Genomic DNA, 23,009 nt, shown 5'->3' on the forward strand with positions numbered 1-23,009 from the left:
CAAAGTACATTTTTCGGGATAGTTAATTAGAGGACTCCGTGGAGTTTTATACCCCGGTGTGCCTAAGAATCACGTGGAGCTGGGTATGGCTCCTAGGGGTTTCTATTTCAGAAAGTTTGATAGAGCTCAGAAATATGCGTTTTAACTTGTGTCCTGCCCGATTCTGAAGCAGATGATCTGCTGTCCACGTCTAGTGATCACTATGCTTACCTAGAAAAAGCTTGTCTGAGCAGAGGTCTGCACATGCCTAGGTCTAGGCGGGAAATATAAATAAGAGGGCTGATCTGGTGTAAGTCAGTTAGGGCCTGGTGCCAACTCAGCAAGCTGGAAGGCGCATGTAAAAGGTCAGCAGTGCCTCGGTTTTAACTGGTTGCTGTCATTCGGGAATGTGAATCCCGAACTGCCAAAGAGCCTGATTCTTTAACAGATGCCAAGAAGCTGGAATTTTCTATGTCTCTGAATATTTAAGGGTTGATATCTCATTGAAAAAAACCTATAGACACGGTGTGCCACAGATAAAACATGTGTGTGCTGGCTTTAGTGTCTGAGAAGCCAGTTTGATGCATCTGGTCTAAAGAAGGAAGGAATACAGGCTCTGGGATTGCACAGGGCAAGTTTCAATGCTGTTAAGGCAGAGTGGTCTCAGTTCATTGTCTCTAGAGCAATTGGGTTTAAGCTACTTGCTCCATGAGGTGCCTGGGTGGTTCAGTCTGTTGAGTGTCTGCCTTCGGCTCAGGTCATGATCTTGGGGTCCTGGGATTGAGCCCCAGATTGGGCTCCCTGCTCAGTGGGGAGTCTGCTTCTCTCTCTCCCTCTCGCACTCTCTCTCAAATAAAAAAAAAATCTTCAACTACTTAATCTAGGAACTACTTTGGGGCAAACCACAGTGAAGCCATTTACTATATTGCTGCTTGTGAATAGAATATTTGGCATTTCACAAGAGTAAAAATACTGTTTTTTTTTTTAAAGATTTGTTTAGTTATTTGAGAAAGAATGAATGTGCATGTGCACAAGTGTAAGGGGGGAGGGGCAGACGGAAAAGGAGAGGATCCTCAAGCAGACTCCCTGCTCAACTCGGAGCCTGTGGGGGGGGGGGGCTCAATCCCAGGACCCCAAGATCATCAACTGAGTAGAAAGCAAGAGTTGGACACTTAATGGACTGAGCCACCCAGGTTCCCCAAAGACCCCTTATTTTTGATCTCTTCTTTATAGATTTTATTTTCAGATTTGGACAGGCAGCCCATTGCTGACAGTGTCCTTGGGAAAGGGGGATGGATGGGTTGGGATGGGCTTAGGACTTGAGCCTAAAGGTGGGAACTGGGTGGGAACAATAGCAGGGGCAGAATCTTCCTGAGTTCTTGGGGCAGTAATGATGAGGAAATTAGATGAAAGGACCAAGATTCTAACCCAGCCAGACAGATACCCAGATCGCTGGAGTCAGAATGAAGGTGGGAGTGATACTTTGAACCGGAGGTCAGCTCATCACAGGGTGTTTTTTTTTGTTGTTGTTTTGTTTTGTTTTGTTTTTTTAAATAAAGTATTGGGCTCTATTTGAGAAAAGAGCAGTTACATGAATCTCGAGTGATCAGCGTTTTCATCTAAAATATCATTTTATCACTTCTGTGTTCACAGTATTTAAATATGTCTTCTAAGCTCTACCCTCCTTTGTGGCCCTCTGTGGACACCGGCAATTGGACTTTTGAAGGAGAAAAATGAACTCAGCCAAAGTCTCCTAATTGGAGTGGCTTTGGAATGGCTGCTGAGGGTGAATAGAAATGCTGTTCCCGAGCTTGCTTTCTGCATCTGGAGCTCGGTTCAGCTGCACTGCTGTGGTGTTGGCTGGGGCAGAGCGGTGGCTGGGGGAGGAGGCAGAATGTCTTAGTGGTTCCCGAACATGGTTGCACATCGGTCACAATTCACCCAGGATGAGCTCACGTGCTGTAGTAATAAACAATCCCTGAATCCTGGGACCTTAATACAACCAAATGTACTTTTTACTCAGCCTCTGTGTTCGACAAGATTAGTGGGGAGTGGTGGTGGTGGTGGGGTGTGTGTGTGTGTCTGCTCACTGTGGTCACTCGGGGACTCAGGCTGACGGAGGCTTCATTTCAGGGTGAGTGCTTCCTTGAAGGGATTCGGCAGAACCACTTACTGGCTTTTAAGTATCTGCCTGAAAATGACACATGTCACTTCTGCTCACATTTCGAAAGCAAGTGACATAGCCAAGTCTAACTTCAAAAGAGGCAGGAACATGCAATCCCTGCCACAAGTTTATATGGAATATCTGTGAGCAGCCCTATTAAATACCACAACCCTCAAGACTCTGATTCATTCTATCTTCCCCAATCATCCTACTCATGTAGACCCGGAAGCCTCTGACCTGTCTCGTTGACCTTTGGAGGAACCTTCCAGCTGAGGGCGGAGTCCTTTTCCTCACCTCTTAAAGAGGCACCATACGCGGTGAGTGTAGGACTGCATGCAGCAGACGTCCAGCCCGAGGAGCCACTTTTAGTGGCCACTCACCCACTCTTCAAGAGGGAGCCAAATGCAAAGTAACTGTATTTTTTATTTCTATTAATAACAAAATACTTACATAATTTCACATCCCATTGCTTTTAAGAGCACATATATTACAAATAAAGGAACTCCACAAACTTTAAAGATTAGTATTTATCAACACTTTTGTACACATACACAAATATTTTAATATAACGGTATCTGAAATGTTATTCATACAATTTTAGCACTGTCATAAGTATTAACTAAAAAGGTTCTTTTAAATTTGGTAAAAACCATATATTTTACAATCTTCTATTTACATTTGAAATGTGCTTAAATGTTACAAAAACATTCACTTTGACCTTTAAAATATGTGTACTAGGACTTGGCATTGAACATATTGTAACTGACGGCAAACTTAGCGTTTGCTTTTGAGCTACACATTCACTGAAATTTCATGGCAAATATTCAGCTTGGCTTGATCAACGCTGCTCAAGAAAAAAAAAAAACCAAACAAATCATAAGAAATGTGCAAAAACGGAGGCTGGCAAAATTCTCAAGCTAGCGAGGTAAAAAAAAAATATTAACACTATAAAAACTTCGAATAAATTAAATCTTTCTCTTCCCGGAGATGAGCTGCAAATTCAGAAGGTTCCCTTCGAGGCGTGTCTGACGCAGCAGACCCCTCCTCAAACCTCCTCACTGGCCGAGATGGAGACGGTGGGCAGAGCCGCCCTGCTAATGACTGGAGGGCTGGTTCGCTCCGATCCGCGCTTTGATGGGTCGTCCCTGTACGTAATCTTCACAGGACGCAACACAACACGACAAAACAAAACCAAAATAGAGAAGTTCATGTTAATACTGCCAAGCACAAAATTAAAACCCAGAACAGTGACTTTTTTTCTTCCCCATAGGGGCACTGTGAGCTGTTGAAAACGAGCTGATCGGAGTGGTCCTGGAATTTTCTCCAAGCCCATGCCAGAAGCACTTTGGCAAGATTTAAATTAGCTTCACAATACCGTTCAACTATCAGATATAAATGTATACATAATGACTTTATGGTTGTATCTGAATAATTCCAGAATTTCATTTTATTCTAAAAGTTTACACTTTATACTGTCAAAATGCCAAACAAGGGAAACACCTGAGAAAGCTCATTTAAATGTTTGCATTAATGGAAATAGAAGAAAAAATACACCTTGACCTGATTTTACTTTGAAAATAATATTAATGTGCCTAAATAATATCTTCCTGTCAGATCTGTGCAAATAATGATATGTAAATACGATAACAATAGTAGAAACCCCAGGCACCTCTAAAATTTATCTCTGTAAAGAAGAGACTTAATGAATATTTCAAATTTCTAGTTATGAAGGTTTTCCCACTTACTTGACATATTACTATGGTTTAGCTTTAACCCTCTTCCAAGACAGATTAACACTTCTGTCTGCACAGAGCACCAAGCATCTGGTATCTTATACTGCCAATAAATTCTCCTTATGATCAATGCCACAAGTTCTGCTTAAATAATTTGGGAAATGATGTGTCCATAGAGTATCTGAAACTCCCAGAGCAATATGCCTTTGCATCTTGCCTGCCTGGCACCGTAACAGAGTGGATGTTCCTTTCTCTGTATTTTATATTTGAGATTCGTTATTGATGTTGAGTTTACCATGCTATCATCATCAGTGCTGAAACAGACGCCAAATGATCATCTTATATTTATGTTTCATCCAGTTACTTCCATGCATCACTTTGGCCTCCATCAAAGGAAGCTTTTATGTTTTTTGGCTACTTACAAAACAATGTGGCATCCTGGCTGTCTACAAAGGTAGTTGTTGTCTCCCTGCCACTTTGGCAGCCCCAGCTGCTTCATCCCAATATCTCCATTTTACACACTAGCATCCGCTTTATCCTATTCCATCTCTTTCTGTATACTGAAGTTTCTTTCACTAAGAAGGGGCTTCAGGATACCCGCTTAGCTAAGACTATTCTGGACACTCTTGGAATGAATTGTATTAATTCTATTCCTATTATTTTTTAAAATTTCTATGTCTGTCTATCTATTCTAACACTATCTCTATTTTTTAAAGTTCACTGTAACTATATATGTAATTTTTCTTCCAGAACATGTCATGAGTATAAAGGTATGTGAATGAATTCATGCATTACAGATTATGGTTTGTTCATGCATTACAAGAATATGCTAAAGTCTGCCCACCCTTCCCTGCCCTAGAGTTTGAACCCAATCATATGGCCAGATGCCTTTTCATTAAAAAAATTGAGAAAAACAGCAAATACTTGTTTGTTGTTGTTGTAAATCTGAACTGAGAAAACACCCATTTTTAAAAATTCTAGGGACTTTGCAGATCTTAATCACTGGCTAGCTCTTTCTGATTTCAGGAAATTGTTCATTACAACCAACGAATAACACTTATCAATGGTTGTCATGAAAATAGCTAACTTCACTCTAGATATCTTGTAGTTTTGTTATGGACAATTTATACTTACGACTGATGATTATTAACTAGTTTCTCCTCTGGAATCTCTTTTACAGAGCTGGAAGTTAATACTTTGTTCTCATTTTAATCTAAAGTAGAAATTGGAATGCCCATTTAATAGAGCAAATTATCTTAAGGAAAACTTTTTTGAAGGCTTCATGTGTGTTGTCATGGTCTCACATATAAATACCAATGTGACAAATCCCCCGGACGAGGAGAACGTTTATCTTGCTCGCCAACAGATCTGTTTCTTTTACTGAATAATAAGTTCTGTGCAATCCGTCCGTTTCTTTTCTTTGCATCAGTTTCCAGGAAGCGCAAAGTCAAACTTTGCTTCTTTTAGTACAGGTTTCCCGGAGAAGAATTACTTTTCTGTCCTCCTAATCAGCTGGTTCTAACCTTTGTGCAAAAGATTTTTGTTATTGTTGTTGTTTTGTTTTTTGTTGTTGCAATTTGAGGTACACTGAATCTTTGTTTTGGATACAATTGACCTCAAATATATTTTACAGATTGGTAGAGTATGAATTTTCTTTTTAAAAGCTGAGTTGTTGGGGTGTCTGGTTGGCTCAGTTGGTAGAGCATGCAACTCTCAATCACAAGGTTGTGAGTTAAAGCCCCATACTGGGCATGGAGCCTACTTAAAAAAAAAATAAAAGGTAAGCTTTTAACTTTAATCGGCAAGCTTTTTTCTTCATATCAGCCTATCTCGAAATGGAAATAACGTTGTTCTAACTAAATAAACACTCAGAGAACACTAGCCACTACGGAGGTGTCTGGGGGAATGTGAACAACTAGGAAAAGACAGGCAGACCAGAAGGTCACAAAGGACAGGGTAGACATAAGGAATGAAAAACATACCACTTTTGCTTATAGTACTGAGGGAAATACTAGACACAGAGGAACAGAAGCTGTACAGACACGGACCGCGACAGAGCTGCCAGGAAAAAAAGAGAAAAGCATTTTTGCCCGAAGTTTCAAGGTCAGATGCAATTTATAGCTCGAAACAAGCATTTCTTCACCACCTTTTCCCAATGTAAGATCCACTGTTTGTTCTTCTTGTTTCACTCTCAGATTTAGGATTACCCCCATGCAATCGAGGCATCTCTCTTGAGTTTTTAATTCCCATCACCCCTTTATAATCCCAAACCAGTAATGATAATCCCTCACTGAGGAACCCTATCCAGGGAGATTAATTTTCTCCAACTTAAATCAATTAGCCAATTTCTTCCTCTAGCTACTTGGGAGAGTTTAAAATGTGGGTAAAAGGAGATGGAAAAGAAACAAAAAATGAGAAATGCACTTGGAAGAAAATATTCATGCGATACATATCATGCTTTGTGAATAGCGTTGATAGTGTTAGGCCGTTTAAAGAAACGAAGGGGAACTAACTTTTAATGAGTGGCTACTATGCACCAGGCACTGTTAGGAGATTATTCAAATTTTCCTGCTCAGTGATTCTGTAAAAAGCACATCTAACTCCTGGAGGAGACCATGGGGTAGTAAGATGTCCAGGTTGAGTGTGAGAGTTGATGGATGCTGGGAAGCCAAAGAGTGGCACTTGGCTTTCGACCCCTTGATTCTCTGATTAATGAATATCCAGATTTTGTGCACAGCCTTACAGAACATGCTGGATGCATGGATGACTTGCTGGTGGGGTAGAGGATTAAGTTTTACCCAATTCTGCACATCTTCAGGAATTCCCAGCCTCTGTAGATGCAGTCTTGACCTTACCAAGCCATGACCCTAGACCTCGAGTTCTTCCTGAGTATGGAGCAGAGACCCCTGGTGGCAGAACTGTGGAACTCCATCTCACAGCCAGGGCGCTGTGAGGTCCTACATCAGGGGTGACAGGAATGGCAGCAAACCTAGTAGAACGTCACGCAGTGTTCCTTGGTGTCTAAAAGGTTCCATATATTCTAGAAAGCCAACTGCTTATATGGTGTGGATAAACATACCTGCAAACTTTGGAAATTACCTGGGTTCTCAATCTTTTTTTTTTTTTTTCCTATAGATTTTTCCCCCAACTTGATCTCTGCTTTGAGAGGCAAGGGGTGTTGTACGTGGAGAAGTGAGCAACTCAGTGCTTATGGTGTTCATGTAAGAAAAGGGACATTTACAGTCCTTCTGCCATGGGGGATAGAATGGACAGTTCTTTGAACCGGCGGCGCGGGCCAGCTCAAGCCAAGCCTTACCTGCTCATTCATGACTGTGGAGAGCTCACTGAGCATGTCCTTATAATGGGACCTCAGCTCCTCCTGGTACTCCAGCTGGTCCTCCTTGATGAGCCGCTCGTTCACATCTAGGGCCTGCCCGCACGCATCTGCAAACTGCCTTTAGTGACAGCAAAAAGCAAATTACCAATCAGCCGTAGAAAGTGGCGGCTCCAAGTCAGGCTGCGGAGAGACTGCTCCCTGGAGGAGGTGTGGTCAGGTGGCTCTTGCCTGAAGGAGCTCCAGAACATTCCCACACAGAAAAACTTACCTGAAGATTTCCTTCAAAAGTTTTACTTGGTTGTCAGGGTATCTCTTCGCATTGGTTTCTTCAAGAAAAGCTCGTGCGTAGGCCATTGGCCCAGCATTAACCTATTGGGGAGAAGAGAATCGGCTCGGACCATCCCATCTCCTCCTTGGATGGCGCCTTCTCCAGCACTAGAAGGAGCGGCACCAATCACACAGCACCCAAATCCTCTCGCAGAGCCCAGTGACCTACTGAGGTGCTGTCGTCTCTGCCGTCCCCCAAGTCAGTGGTCAGTAAGCTCCCGAAGGATGCACCTGAGTGCCGTACTCCACGGCCACCTCCGCAACTGTCACTTGCCCAACATTTCACATTTTTGTCATAGCTGCCCTTGGCTTGCCCCATTATTTTCTCACTATCTTTGGCAACTAGACTCATTTTTACTTACTGAAATACATTTAATTTTAACATCTGTGAAATCAAATGTCTGATGTGCTACTTATTATTTTTTTTTTCTATTCACATCACAGGAAACACTGAACTATTAAGAAGAGACATTCCACGGTCATGGTGGCGTATGCCCCGCCCTGGGAAACACTGTTTGACCTCATTCCACCTGACAGTCTGGCCTAGATTCTGGCCGGAGGATGCGTTTATCAGATTTGCTGAATGAATGCACAATGCCGGGTCCCGTTCACGAGCACACACATGAGTGGGCTCACACTGGTGAAGGAGTCCATACTCTTTAGTGTTTATAGCCTTTTACTGTGAACTGTGGGGCTTGGAAGGAATAAGGTCACAGAAGAAGGCAGCTAATACTGTATTGGAGCTGTCTTCACATGCCCCTGCAGGTGAGGGATCGCCAGCATGGTAGAACGAGTAAACGTTACGGGTGCTCTCCTTTGCTTCTCCAGATCACCCAATGTCCACTTCCCTTGACACAGCTGTGCGCTGAGGGAAGCTGCTGTCTGGAGTATAGCAATGGTTCTTTCGCCTTCTGGCTTTAAAAGATTTATTATTATTACTATTTTGAGTCAGCCATGGGTGACACAGATGGGAGGTAGGTGGGGAAGCGGAGAGCAGGTTAATATCAGGATGAGCATTACTGATTTTTCCTTTTGCCTTGGGCTCCAATGTAGTTCCACATGGCCTGCCTTTATCTCAAATGTGAACACTTAGTTCATTATACATTTTTGGCATCAGTTTTTTATTTTAACAATACTGCATTAATACTATCTTATCTTGGGTACTGAGTTTTTTGATGCCCACTTAAATTCTGTGCCCAAGGTGAGTGCCTCACCTGTCTCTCCCTAGTCCCACCTGGTCAGGGTCTTTTTTGGCCCCAGGGTTTCCTCCTTGTGGTCCTCTATCTAGCAGAGGCACGTCTGTCTGTCTCAGCAACTGGCTTTCCCAGCTTTCTCTCTCTGCTTCCGTTCACTCTTCTCTCCCCTCAGTCTTCAGATCTAGGGGGTAACATTCTTGCTAGTGCCTGCGCCCACCTTGTTGGTTTTCCTAAATACTGCTTATGCTTTTGCAAATAGTCTGTTCTATTTTCTTTAGTCATCCACTGCGAGCAGGCCATCTGCTTCTTCTCAGGCCTCTGATAGATAAATACCAACACACATCTTATGAACTATTACACATTTTTAAAAAATTTGTTTTGGGACATGTTCATAAGGCTCTTACTGACAGATATTTATGAGAGAGCCACGTTTATTATTCATTAATTAATTCATTGGTTAGATTTTAGAATATAGAACATAGTTTACCCAGAGAAGACGGGAAAGGAGGATTGAGGAAGAAGAAATTTTATTTCGGCTAAAATTAAAAAAAAGGTTTATCTCCAGGTGTTTGCCACCATCCATGCGTATTTACAGCGAAACAAAATTTTAAAGACTCAGATAAAATTGCTGGATGGTATCACACAGAGAAAAGTGTCTTTTATCCCCTTTGTAAAAAATTTCTAGGGTGTTCTATACCAGGTTCCACTTTATACCAAGTGCGTCTCCGCTCTGGCCGTGCCTACCTTCACGCTGACGCTTCCTTGGACTTTGAGCTGCAGTCTGATCATGTCCACCTCGTCCATCGTGCAAAGCTGGTTAAGCTCAGAAACTTTTTTGGACATCTCATCAATCGCCACTTCGATAGGATTCAGTTCTGTGCTTGACTGGCTTATGACTTGTATTCTCTTCTTCACATATGGGAACAAGTGACTCGCTGCACAAAAGCAATGCAGAGAAAGTAAAGGTTGAGGGTTAGTGAAGAGTCTGGAGCGCCCCTGAAGGTCCAGACGATTTTTTAATTTTTTTTTATTTTTACTCATGCACCTTCCACCCTGCATGGTTTCTGTGTGAGTTATTTTTCTGTGGTGTACCATGGTGTGGGACATCTCTTTGCTTTGGGCCCAGCTACTGTCTCCTGGCATGCTCTTCCATACTTGGCCAGCCAACAAGTCCTTCTCCTGTGGGCTGGGTTAAGGCCTTCAGAGTCTTGAAACACTGGAAAGATTATAGCTTCCCCCTCCCAACTTATAATTCAAATAAAAACTATACTAAACCACACTAAACAATGCTTAAATGTATACTCCATAGCATATAATAGCTTTGTTCTAATTTTTTTGATGATAAAAGTTCTGGAAAAGTTTACTGAAGATGAATGTTTCCTATAATTTGGGTCACTGCTATTCAGGCGCCATCCAGGACTGCTCACGTCTCAAGATTTGTCCGGAATACCTTTGCGCGTCTTTCTCCTCCGTCTGCCTTAGGAGCCCCTGGCGTGCATTCCCATTTTCTTTCTCGTGCTATGCTCACCTGGATTTCTTGCTTTACTTGGCTTTCTCCTACCAGACTGTGACCCCCTTGAGGGCAAGACTCGTGGTTCATTTATTTAAATTCCCAAAAGAGTGCTCAGCACCTCGTGGGCCTTCATGGCATGTTTGCTGAATACCTGAAAGGATGAGTAGCTCATAGAACAGATCTAGACGGTACTGGAAGGGACGTGGGAGGTCATCCCCTGCCTTCAGTTTACAGACGAGGAGCCTGAATTCTAGAGTGGTTTAGAAGCTGACCCCAAAGCACACAATTCTGAGAGCTGCTAACCCTGAAGTAACTGGGGGCGGGCTCAGGGAGAGAGCAGGGGGAAGCTCAGAGTGCCTTTCCCAGGACACGGACACCATGACCTTGACGGCCTGAACGTCTACAGGGAAGAGGTGCATAAAGTAACCCTACTGAGAATTTCTCTTCTGATTGACTTCCCGAGGGAGGGGGAGGCGGCGCTTCTTCCCGGCAGGAAACACCGCGAGAGCCACTAAGTCCCGGAGAGAAGGGTCGGCATGGCGCCGCGCTTACTGGTCAGGATTGTGCGCCGCTTGCACTGCTCCTCCACCCCGCCGTGCTTCTTGCCCGACAGCGTGAAGGGCGTCTCGAAGACGAAGCGGTTGATGTTGTGGTGCATTTCAAAATCCGTCTTCCGGTCCTCTATTTCCTTTTCCTCAAAGAACGGCGTGACATAGGTCACCTGGATGTAGGCATATTTGGGGTCCAAATCCTTGGGGTTTACCTGGATTAACACATATGGCAGAAGAAGGAGTGGTGAGTTCCAAGTGCTCCTGGAAGCAAGCAGGAAGCTCTGCGTTCCCCCAGCTGGCATGCCAGGGGCCTGTCCCTGCCCCCTTGGGAAAAGACAGGCGATGGGATCATCTCAGAGCTGCGTGAACTGAAGCAAGAAGAAGGGGAAGTGGCTGGACCGTGGTCAAGATGGCTGCAGAGGTGGGAGTGGAGCCAGCCCTCCAAGTAGCTGAGGATCTTTGAAACCCAAGATCATCTAATCTTTGATCTTCTTTCTCTTCTGTAATGAATGTCCCTACCTTTGTCTAGCATACAAGATTCTTGAGAGTAGAAATACAGCTCTTGGTCCCTCTATGCTTCAGCCATGTACCTAGACTGGGGCCATGGGCTCTGGGCTTGTAATGCAGAAGGAGGTTCTTTAAGGGATTAACTGATCAGCCTACCGCATGACCGCCAATATTTTATTCTCAGTTTCTCTAATTCTTTCTCTTCTCTGCAATAAATCATCCTAGTTTCTTTACTAACTCTGCTTCGGTGAATAGCCTTCTCATACAGCAAGGAAGGCAGGCTGGGGGTCCCAAGAACAGCCAGGGAACGGCTCTTGCTGTTTTTCAAGGTTGGAAGAGATGAGTCTCAGCCTCTTTTCTAATGATTTCTGGAAGAATGTTCCAACTTCCTCCAGCTTTCTCCATCTGTTTACCTACTCGCTGCCTATCCGATTCCAGAGATTTGAGGAAGCTCGAGAATTTGGTAATGCTTCTAAAATTACACTGTAAGATAATTGCAACCACTCTACAGATTAAAAAAACAAAAAACAAAAAGAAAGGAGATTCAGAGTGGCCACCCAGTTTCTCCAAGAGGGATTACCAGCTGATCGGTGGTCTTCTGGTGGAATGAAGACTCCCGTGGTCTGACACCAAGTTCGACATTTTTCTCATCCCACTAGCAACTCTGTCTGTGCTTCCTAATTAGGAGAGCCACTGTGAGGGTGGTTCCAGCTCTGTCCACCTTCACCGGGAAGGAGAGTGTACCTTTCCAGCTAACGGGGAGAATGATGAGCACATCGTCACAACTTAGCCCAGATCCAGCGGTCTCAGGCCCAGACCGCTTCCAATACGAATTACGTAAAAGAGGACAGAGGAAAAAGACCTTTCCTTTGTGGCCTAGGAGCAGCCTATACACTTGAGCACAAACCAGCTTTTCCAGCTCGCTCGCTCTGTCACCCTCTTCTCTCCAACCTGTGTTTCTCAGACCTGCCACACTCCAAACACACCTCCCCTTTCATTCCTCCCTGGCATCGCCTGTGCTGGGCTTCTCAGAATGCCCTTTGCTTCCAGCAAACACCTTCTCACTCTGCAATTCCCAGAGCAAACATTCTTCCTCTGTGGAGCATTGCCCAGCCAAGAATGAGCTGTTCAGGGAGGCCTGAGCTTCTTCCGTGTGATTTGGACCATGTCTCCCGTGGTACTTCACTGGACTCTATTTAATTAACTGTTTGCATGTATCTTTCTCCTCCTCCTCTTCTCCTCCTCCTCCTCCTCCTTCTTCTTCTTCTTCTTCTTCTTCTTCTTTTTAAAGATTATTTATTTATTTGAGAGAGAGCAGAATGAGTGAGAGACAACACATTGTGGGGGGGGGGGGCAGAGGAAGAGGGAGAAACAGGCTCCCAAGACTGGGATCATGACCTGAGCCCAAGGCAGATGCTTAACCGGCTGAGCCACCCAGGCGCCCCATATCCTTCCCTTCTTAACCCCATGTGAACCTTGAGTTCTGCAAGGAAGGGACTCCATGTGTCCCAGCTCCTAGTTCTGGGCCTGGCATGCAGTAGGCGCTTGATAAAAGTTGGCTAAATGAATGAAAGCATATTAGAAGATTCCGAGTAATCCAATGAGAGGATGTAAACACTTGCTTCATGGAGCCATGAGGAAGTAAAATGAATGTTCGCAGGTTAATTCAAGTCTGCCACTGTCATAGACGACAGATTTCAAAATTGGTATGACTCCTGAAGACCTCCATGACCGAATAACTATGTTTTGCTGGGTTTCCTCCAACTCCGCCATTGGGCCCAATCGCTTTAACCCTTAGATTGTTATTCAAATGCAAATAACCTATGGCAGAAGTAGAGAATTTAGTAAATTGTTTCTAAAACTACCTAAAAGTTACTCGAATAAACATGTATAACGTTATTGACAAAAAGAAAAAAAAAATCACCAATCAACCCACCAATAAACAAACAAGCAAAACATCCAAAATAGTTGAGGTGGTTTACTTTGCACAGTCAGGCAGAGAACGAAAACTTTAACAAATATCGTTAAAAAATAAAAAAAATTAAGTCAATGCCTTACATTTGCATGAATACTGATTTTCCTTTACCTTGTTGGAATCCTGGATTATTTTCACATTGTCTGCTCCGAATTTATCTGCATAGAGCTTGAGCAGTCTTTGGGAAATCTCAGAGAGGCCCGTCAGTTTAGGCTCTTTATAAATATACTCTTTACCTTCCTCCTCTTCAAAAAAGCCCTATGGGAGAGACATAACGAACCACCAACTTTATTAGGGAACTTGGATTGCAAATCACAAGCAAAACAAATACAGCCAGTCTTTCGTTGTCATCCAAGCCATTGACTAGCACCCTATAAAATTCACAGAAAAAATGTCAAGTAAAGAAAACAAAATATCATGTTAGAATCAGTCATTAATGAAACACTCTCGACCAGGCCGAAGACCCTTATGAGATAATCTTACACATATTTTCATGTTTGGAGAAATCAACTGTCAGACCTACTTGCATATATTTTGGGAGAAGAATGCCCTCATGTGGCAGCCTGGGGTAGAACACAGAATCTGGAGTCAGTTTTGGCCTTTTTAAATAAGGTCTTCTGCACGTCTTTGAAACTAGCATAGGAAACTCTGCGTGTCTCGTAAAGGTATTGAAAGGTATGTGTTGAGGTGCATCCCAAATCATGGTGGGTGCAAAGCCATCATACTTTGGATTGTTGTCATCACAGAAATGACATCTGGTACACTCCCAATACCGCTATTTTAAAAATAACTGTAATGTCTTCAGAGGCAACCATATGCAATTTCACCACTCAGTTGATTTTACTAATAGATCTTTTACATTCTTGCAAAACTAGCATTGGGATTGAAAATAATAACCATGCCATCATTTTTATGCCATAGGTGTGAGGAGGGTTTAGCCTCTACTAATTGTAGTTGTCTGATCTGAAACCGGGGGAAGGTAGGATTCCATTATTTGAGGCTAACTCAGGGAGGCGGTCTTCAAAACTCCTTCTTTTTGAAGAGACACAAATACATCTTTCTTGTGGAATATACGTAACCTCAAAATACTAGATTAAGTCGGGCGTTAAGAACCCAAGCGCATACGGTTTTCTCCTGACTGCAGAATTTACCTCATGGAAACAGGTTTTGAGGGCTAGGTGAAGATCCTGGAGGACAGAAAGAATTTTAGCTGTACTTTTTTTGTTTTTATTGTTTTTGATTAAAACATATTCACTATATGAACCCAAAACATGCATTAAGTCCTCCAATGCTGTCTTTTTGGCTCATGTGAGGTGATCCAAGAATAATGATCCAACGCTCATCTGTATGGGGCTTCATACTCGCAAAGCACTTTCCTCCGGTAGCGTGAGCACCGTGAGCAGTGTACTTCGTACCCTAAGTGGGCTGCAACTGAACAAGGCACCTTCGCCAGCACAGGCTTTGTTAAGCAGGTGGTCGCCTGTTTCCTTGTGCATTTCCCGAATCGACTTTGGGTTTTTTCAAAGGCAGAGAAGGGTTTTTGTTCAACAGCGTACGTGCAGTGTTTAACACCGTGCCTGGTCTTTAGGGGAACTTCCCTCCACATTTGTCAGATGAAGAAACAGATGAATGAAATAGTTCTCAGAGGGCATATATCTTAAAAGGGTCTATTTGCACCAGGTATAACTGGAAAAGAGTCCACGGATTTTAATCAAGATGTTTTTATTGAACGATTTCTTTGAGAATGTGCGTGACCAGACACAGCGAATATAGGAGTGCCCTGACCCCTAACGGCTTTAAAAAGTGACTTGGAGTGTTGAAAGCATGAAAAGCAGCTCGCTGTCACTCCTCAAGACTTGGTAGGGGTAAGTGAGGTCTGGCTCGGTTCCCACATGACTTCCAGCCTGCCATGATTTCTCTGTTGCTGTCTTTGTGAAGATTTGTCTGATTCAAGGTCAGAAGTTAGTGGCTAAAATTGACAGACTGACACATGAGAGAGAGGGGGCTTCTGAGGCCATCAACCAGAACCCCCACAGGGCAAGAGCCTTAGCAACATTTATAGCTTCCTTCTCAATGTGAAAAATGTCTCCAAGTTCCAGGAAAAGATTTTCTCACCACGCTGTGAAAACTAGCACAAAGAGACATTTCACTGCGCATTTTTTCCCCTAACAAATTTCTGAATCCAGGGTTAGCAGAAAAGGAGAGGTGGGAAGCAGCGTTTTCTTGTCATAACTATGACCGCGTGGCCTTGGTCATGACCTGTGACTTTCTTTCATCCCTCCTCCTTGATCTGGAGGATGGGAAATAGTACAGACTCAGAAATTTAGTGGGAGGCCCCAAGAACAGTCCCTGGTACACAATAGACCCTTGGTGTGTGTTAGCTGTGACGAGGAGAGCAGAAATAAAGAAGAAACTTCTGTGTCAGTAGAGCAATTTGAGCTCTGTAACGTGTGGGGAAAACAGCTTTCCTGAGTTTTGAGCGCTTAAAAATACATACCTTCAGCTTCTCTTGCACGGACACTACAGTTTTCCTTATTATAAAAGGTCTATTGATGTTGATTTCAGTATTTTGGTAACTGATTGATCAGAAAGAAATTGTGATTATTTATCTATGTGGCTTGGAAATATCAACCTGTTGGGACTATTTTCTGAAATAAGGAGAAAGGAGATTGGAGCAGCAGAATTAAAAATTTAATCGGCTGTCTTCCAGGGATCGTATAAGAGCTTTTGGAGTCAGATCAATGGCAGCTCTGAACATATTTGGAAAGCGCGCCTACCTTTTACCCAGGGAAACTATCAAAGCCTAGCCCACTGAGCCACGGGACTTTGTCTTAAGGAAGTTTTCAATTTCAGCTCTATGAAATAAATGATTTATAACTAGGGACCCAGGTGATGAAAATGCAGGGGCAGTTTCTGTTTTGTTTTAGCCCCAAGGTTGTGAGTAGGCTGCATTTCAAAGCAATGGGAAACGTGCATTTCCCGCGCTAGTTTGATTTTCTAAATGTCATTGTACAATGTGATAAATGTTCTGATCAGTCGTCATTTGGAATTAGTACACATTCTAGTTAAACAAAGACTTTGAATCAGTAGAGTTAACATGCGTAGATTATGGAACTGGAAGGCAATAAGTTATGATAAAAATGGGCTTCAGTAAACTGACAACTGAAATCGTTGACTCTTTGACTCCTTCTTAGATGTTTTTGCAGGTTTTTGCAATGCCCCTGTATCATTATTGGGATGTCAAATACAAGTGCGCCTGCCATTATACTTAAGTAATTCAAAATTCACAAACAAAGGAATGCATCCAAAGAGGAACCTTGTGTAAAAATGTGGGTCAGAAAGTATTAACAATGGGCTAAGTATTAAGAGAAGAGAAGCTACAAGAATATAAATATAAACCTTTCTTTCTATACATATTTTGTATACTTATTATATGCATTAAAAAATATATTTTATATCAATGACTTTCAGATAGGTGGGGAGCCAGAGGGATGTATCACAACCCAGAATGGAGAGGGTTTTTTTTTTTTTTTAAACTGCACATGCACCTTCCCTCCTCCCCTTCATCTCTTTTCTATCAAGGTTCTGAGATACATCTACACCCATGGCATGTCTGAGAATCATGGACTCTATATCCTTTGATCAACAAAAGAAAATTTCCCCCAGCCTTTCAATTATTCATTCTGGGAGCATCTGATGTTTAAGTTATGCAATGGGCCTTCACTTGCTTCCTCACATGCTAAATATCAGAGCCTAAGTATTTCATTGATTACAGCTGATGTTTGATCACTACAGTTGTTTCATTACTCTGGAAATGAATACTTTAGGGACACTTTGGAGGGTGCTGTATATAGGCTGCTCTGTGTAAAGTTATTTCCATAGTCAGTGATGCCAGGTGTCACATTAGAAAATTCATGCTAGGCAAGACTTGCATTTTTAAAGCTCCTGCCATGAAAGAACAGTTTCCAACTTGTTTTCTGTTGTCTGGCTCGTTGCAGACATAATATTAGCTACTCTAGCCAATACTATGTAATGAAAGCACTATCCACACGGGACACTAAAATATTTACCCAAAGGCCTTGTGGAGGCAAAGAGCCTACTGCATATTATATTCCCATAATCTTTGCAACATGATTGCGAGGCATGCCAATTTGGATATTAAAAGATGAATTTTACAGAGACATAAAGTACCATCATGAAAAAGAAATTATTTCTGACTATGGGGATTATGGTAATCAAGTAGTTAAGACTTTATCTTAGATCTTTGGAACCTTCATTCTGCCCACGTTCAGGGAAATGTTCAAATCCAGTTGGTATTTCTTTATCATCAAGTTTAAAGTGATGTGCACCGTCCGCTCCTGTTGAATACAATAGTTCACATTCTCCATTTGCTGTCCTGGGACAGCTATTTGAATTTCATTTGATGACTGAGGCTCTAAATGGCTGTGTATCAAGATGACCCTTGTTGGTTTTTGTTCAAAGGCGGCTGGGGTTTGAGCTTATAAAGTACCATGCCTAGGCTTGTACTCAGGTCTGCAGACTTAACAAAACACTTTTAAGCTTAGGTTGGAATTTTTAATAAAAGACAATCGAGAATGCTGGCGGCATGTAAAAAAAAAATGCCAAGTGCGCGATCAGCACACATTATTGAGAAATCTGCAAAAAGAACAAAGTTAGGTCATTTGAAAGTAGCTCTTCCCAGTTCTTCCCCCTGCCCCCCCAAGTCTATTTAGTACAAGGGTTTTCAAGTATTCTTTTAGTAGGTGAGTTAGAGACCCAAGACCCCCATTTTATAAATGAAGGTAGAAAAATCCTGGTATGGACATGGGGAGGGCTTAAAGAATTACAAAAAAGTATGTAGTGGTCAGATGAGCAGAGCTGAATGTGGACAGACAACGTGTGGATAATGAAGGAATTTGTCTTTCCAGCTTAATCAGCCATAATTATGTTGAATTGTGGTGAATCATTTTTTGTAGGTACTTTTACATGGTTCGCAAAGGGAAGAAAATTCTGTGTCACAGAGCTCTAGGTGCTGGCATGTTATGTCTGCGTCTGCTGGCTTTCCAGAATTTCTTACATCACTTCTTTCTAAGGAGACTTAATGTGCCCTAGTCCACTGGTCATCTTTTGCGTTGAGCATTAAGACCATCACGCCGAGAAAGCTCGGAGCTCGTCACCACAGAGAGCTCTGTTTCTCCACAATGCTTATGTGGAAAGGAGCAAGGTCCTTTCAGGAGCCTAGGAAGGTGTCCATCAACAGCCACCACTCCAACTTCTAAAAATCTGCCCACTGTGCCCTACTGAATCAGCTGCCCTTCCCAGTGGTCTAAAACGAGCAGACAATCTCTACTGCTAAGCCTATTCTATACGTCCTGCAAACGTATGGCGCTCGTATTTATCTGGGTGTGCGCACAAGCGCACATGTGTTTATGTTTTAAACCACATTTACCTTTGTGGAGAATGACAACATACGTGAAAAGTGAATGATACATTTTTGTAATTCAGATAACTGGAATAAACACAATTTAGTTCAAGAAATGCGGGATGACTCCAAAACAAAGGGAAGCAGGATAATCTCAGCTTTGTTCCAAATGTTGATTTACACACGAAAAGTTAAGTTTCAGTACAACCATACGGAGGGAAGTGTGAGGGCTATTAGAGCATGCAAAGGGAGAGGGAGAGAAAACTTACCACAGCCTGGAACCATCAAGACGAAAAGAAGAAAAGAGTAAACATCTGCATTAAAATCTGGTAGGAGAGCAGCAGGGTTTGTTCCCACCTGTTTAGGGTCCCTATACTAGAGACTGGCTGGAGAAACCATCCGGTGGGCAATCTCGCTTTCAAGACCGGACTATTCATGGCCGCTTATTACTTTTCCATTGGAAGGATTGCCTGAAGGACTGTAAATTCGAATCTTGGCTAGCTGAGAACCCATCTTGTGTGTCACTTCTCTGGGGCTCAGTTAGCTTGTGGCCATTCCCTGAAAACACTGTCTTTCCCCCCTGCCATCCCTTAATGCCCACATTCCCTTCCCAATGGGGTGTTCTGCCATTTTTCTTGCTAATGTTTCACCAAGGTCAAATATTGCTTCTTTTCTTCACGATACTCAAGATATCATTCCCTTATCTCCCTCCTCCTCCTCCCTCTGCAGATCCCCCCATTTTCTCCCCGCAATGTATGCTATCACCCAATTCTTTTCCTGTGACCCCACACATGTCTACATTTAGTCTTTATCTATGGACCCTCTCCACCCGCTTTGGCTATCTCCTCAATCCCGGTGCGGCTGCGCAGGGAGGAAAGTCTGAGTTGGATTAATTCGTTCATGCTAAGTGGTTAGTGGGTGACCTCTTCTCTTTCCAGGTAGAGAGCAGCTAATCTTTATTAGTTCAAAAGTTAGCTTTAAAGCTGCCTTTGGCGATTAGGGGAAAATAGATGTTTTTCAAAAGACTTTAATGGCAAACAATCGAGAATGACCATGCTGGATTTGACTTCTTCAGCCGCAGCCTTCGAAGATTCCGAGGAGAAAAAGAAGCTATCGGCAACACTGCCTTATGTGAGGGGAGGGAAGGAAAGGAAATGCGAGGGCAGAGTCATTCCAGCTATGAAAATAAAAGGGTGGAATATTCATGCCCACAAGTCAGAGTCCCAGGCATGCCCGCTGCGATGTAATCGTGTTGTAAGTCTTCTTGAAAGGAAGCGGGATGGGGCCTGGGTTTGCTCCACTCAAAGTGCTGCTCAGAGACATTCATAACTAATATAGAAGATGTTCACTTAGTTTTCCGGCTTATACTATGGCTCGCTAATATTATAATGCTGGTTCACTGCTAAGGTGGGAAGCTGGGAAAGATAACTCGACAGTTGTACTGACCTACAATACGGGGGAAAAAGTAACATACGGTGTTGTGCCTGGAATCAGTGGTAGTTTAGAAGGAGGAGGAAAGAAAATGCATGATTGTAAAGTCAAAGAGCTTTGACAGGGTGGAGCCCCTAGGAATTCTTTATTTCCCAGAGTGCTGTGAATTTCATTTCTCAAAACATGTTCAATTTAATTTCACTTTAACATAGGACGTGAAACTATAATTAGATATTTAGCGTGAACTGGGAAGAAGAGGATGCTGAAAAAGAAATTCTCTCTTTCTCCAAGAAGTTATAAATCACTGGTTTAACTTGATCTGTATGAAGACCCCTGGATTTCTCTGCCCGTTTGTTCCCTAGTTCACTACATTCCTATGGACAGACATACGACCCTCGCATCCAGAAAAACCCTGAAATATACCCAGACATACCCACATCCTCTCAACCCCTTGGCGTGTGGAGTCTGATGTTTCATAGAGAATGAAAGACAAAGTTTCATTGTTTAACAGAATGTAGAGGCCACGTAGCTTCTGGTGAACTTACCTGCCCATAAAACGCTACACGATAGTAGCGACCAAACAGCCGCTTCTCTGAGTTGACCACCTCTGCAACTTTTAGGTATGATCGGTGAATGTCGTAGTAGAGGTCTGATAGTTTCTGAAATCATAAATCAAAGGGTTTCATGAAGGTGATGCTGATACAAAAAACAGGGAGTTGCCCCTTTTGAAAATTGTAAGTAATTCACCAATTTAAAGCAGGATGTTTTGACCAAGGTCTGGCCTCAGAAAACGTACTTTGAAGTCTCTCTGCTTCTCGAAGACAGCGATGATGGGTTTGTTGACATCAGCGATGAGCTCATATCGCTCAGACTTCCAAAGAAACTCCACACACATATAGAGCTGCTCCACCAGGATATTCTGCAATCCCCCAGATAAGAATGAGATTTTACACAAATGTGTAAGCATGGTGTACGCATTGTGGTTCATCCCTGAAAACTTGTTTTCAAAACTGTTACACTGTCAGTTTTCTTTATAGTGGGGTCTCGGTGTTCTCTATCTTTGTTAACGGTATTTACCCCCATCCTGGAAGGGATGGTGGTGTCTTCTTGGATTCTTCTCTTTCCATTACCAAATTAGTCCTTCGAGCTTGCTAGTTTGAATCTATGAAATGCCTTCAGCTCTGTCTAGTCCTTTCCATTTCCATGGTCACTGCCTTAGATCAAACCCCTGTTCCTTCTCTTCCAGACCCCATAGTGGTCTCCTAGTAATCTGCTTTCCACTCTGGTCCATCCTATGTGCTGTTCTCTAGGAATCTTTCTTTCTAAAATGTAAATCTGATCACGAGCTCTCCACTGCCCTAAACCTTTGTAGAAACTCCAGTGTCTCTGAATGGCCATCCAAACTCTCCAGCATGGCATTGAAGGAGCGCCATGATCAGGCACCAACCCCCCTTTCAGTGCCCCCCTCCCACTCCACTTGTCACTGACTTTGCACTTTGGTTACACCATCCTGTACCACTCCACTCTCAGAATACTTTTGCACCTCCACACATTTACTGGTGTTGCGGCTGCACCTATAAGAACCTTATTTTCTCATTTGGCACCTTCAAGTCCCATCAGTGCCAAGACCCAGTGCAAAAGTCTGGAGAGCTTTCATATATGTCTCATCCATCTGCATCCCAACCACTGTCACTTATAAAGTTGTTCCCCTTTAATTGCCTAGATTTGTAGTTGTTGGGTCTTAAACTGGCTACTCTCCATCCTGAAAAAAGTTTGTCCTTCTCAAGATTCTAAGCTCTTTGAAAGTCAGCATCAGGTCTTATTTATCTTTGTCCTCCATCCTCAACGCCTCACATATACTAGTGGTTTAATAAATATTCAGCTAAATCAAATTATATACTCACTTAAGCAAGTGGATAATATTATTAAATCTTTTGAACATCTTTGAAGAAGAGATTCTTAAACGTTATTTGAAATAGTTAATGTAAATATGTAGTTGCATTTACTGTTTATCCGCAAGGTATACTAAATTCATATAAACCATATATAAAATTTAATTAAAATCCACCCAAAACTTTCTTTCTGCAACCCTTTTTTAAATCTATGTAACATTAAGATTTAAACAATTAGCTTATGAAATATTTTATTTACTTGATGAGGGAGCTCTGTTTTCTTTATCAGAATTATTGCTATGTAATTGCCAATAGACAACTTCTTTTGATTAATGCACAATAACCATGATTTGCAAATCAAAATGTTTTTTGCAGAAACTAGTGAACCTTTCTGTTCAAGTGTATTTACAACTTTCTAATGCATTAAAAAAAAAAGTTGTGATCAGCTCACAAAATTTTCAGCATCCCTTATGATGTTTACCAAACGACCAATGATTTCATATCTTATAGAAGAGCAGACATTATATATTTGGGTCCATCTTAGAGAAGTGAAGTTTAGTTTAAATATTCATTGAAAATTATGCTTTATCAATGGAATTTGAGATCTATTAATCTCAGATTAATTTTAGCCTGCCTTTCATTTAGCCTAAGTCCTATTCTACAGTAATTTTATTTGATTTCTGAATAAGATTTTCTCTTCCATATTTAGCTTAATGTAATAATTCAATGCATCTTTTTAGGCAGTTACTGTACACGAGATTATATGGATCTAACCTCATTGTATGGTGTGTCTTGCATTCCCGAATCTTCTTTCATTGCTCCTTCTTCTTTAATATTTGGTGTGATGCTCAGAAAAGCTGGCCAGCCCATAGAAAACATGCCTTGAGAGGACCAAGCAAAATGCGACATTATTATTTGAGCCAGATCCTGTTTGGCATAGATAATGTGTTTCTTTATGATGTTACAAGTGGTAAATAAAACT

The 23,009-nt window shown here is 42.3% G+C and overlaps 1 protein-coding gene across 8 annotated transcripts in view; it reads right to left on the bottom strand.

Annotated features, from left to right (window-relative positions):
- Window positions 1-2,548: 2,548 nt before the first annotated feature.
- The window catches only part of DOCK10 (dedicator of cytokinesis 10), a 261,368-nt gene continuing 240,907 nt past the window's right edge, over window positions 2,549-23,009 (bottom strand). For all 8 annotated transcript variants that reach the window (XM_057305125.1, XM_044381059.3, XM_057305116.1 and 5 more), the window contains 9 exons: window positions 22,802-22,908; window positions 20,932-21,054; window positions 20,681-20,794; window positions 13,394-13,540; window positions 10,802-11,012; window positions 9,481-9,671; window positions 7,482-7,582; window positions 7,193-7,331; window positions 2,549-3,299 (listed from right to left, as the gene is read on the bottom strand). In XM_057305125.1, coding sequence (XP_057161108.1) covers window positions 3,189-3,299; window positions 7,193-7,331; window positions 7,482-7,582; window positions 9,481-9,671; window positions 10,802-11,012; window positions 13,394-13,540; window positions 20,681-20,794; window positions 20,932-21,054; window positions 22,802-22,908 — 1,244 coding nt within the window. In that variant the 3' untranslated portion in view covers window positions 2,549-3,188. The remainder of the gene's footprint in view (window positions 3,300-7,192; window positions 7,332-7,481; window positions 7,583-9,480; window positions 9,672-10,801; window positions 11,013-13,393; window positions 13,541-20,680; window positions 20,795-20,931; window positions 21,055-22,801; window positions 22,909-23,009) is intronic.

This window comes from Ursus arctos, unplaced genomic scaffold, assembly GCF_023065955.2.
Source record: "Ursus arctos isolate Adak ecotype North America unplaced genomic scaffold, UrsArc2.0 scaffold_1, whole genome shotgun sequence".
Classification (NCBI taxonomy): domain Eukaryota; kingdom Metazoa; phylum Chordata; class Mammalia; order Carnivora; family Ursidae; genus Ursus; species Ursus arctos.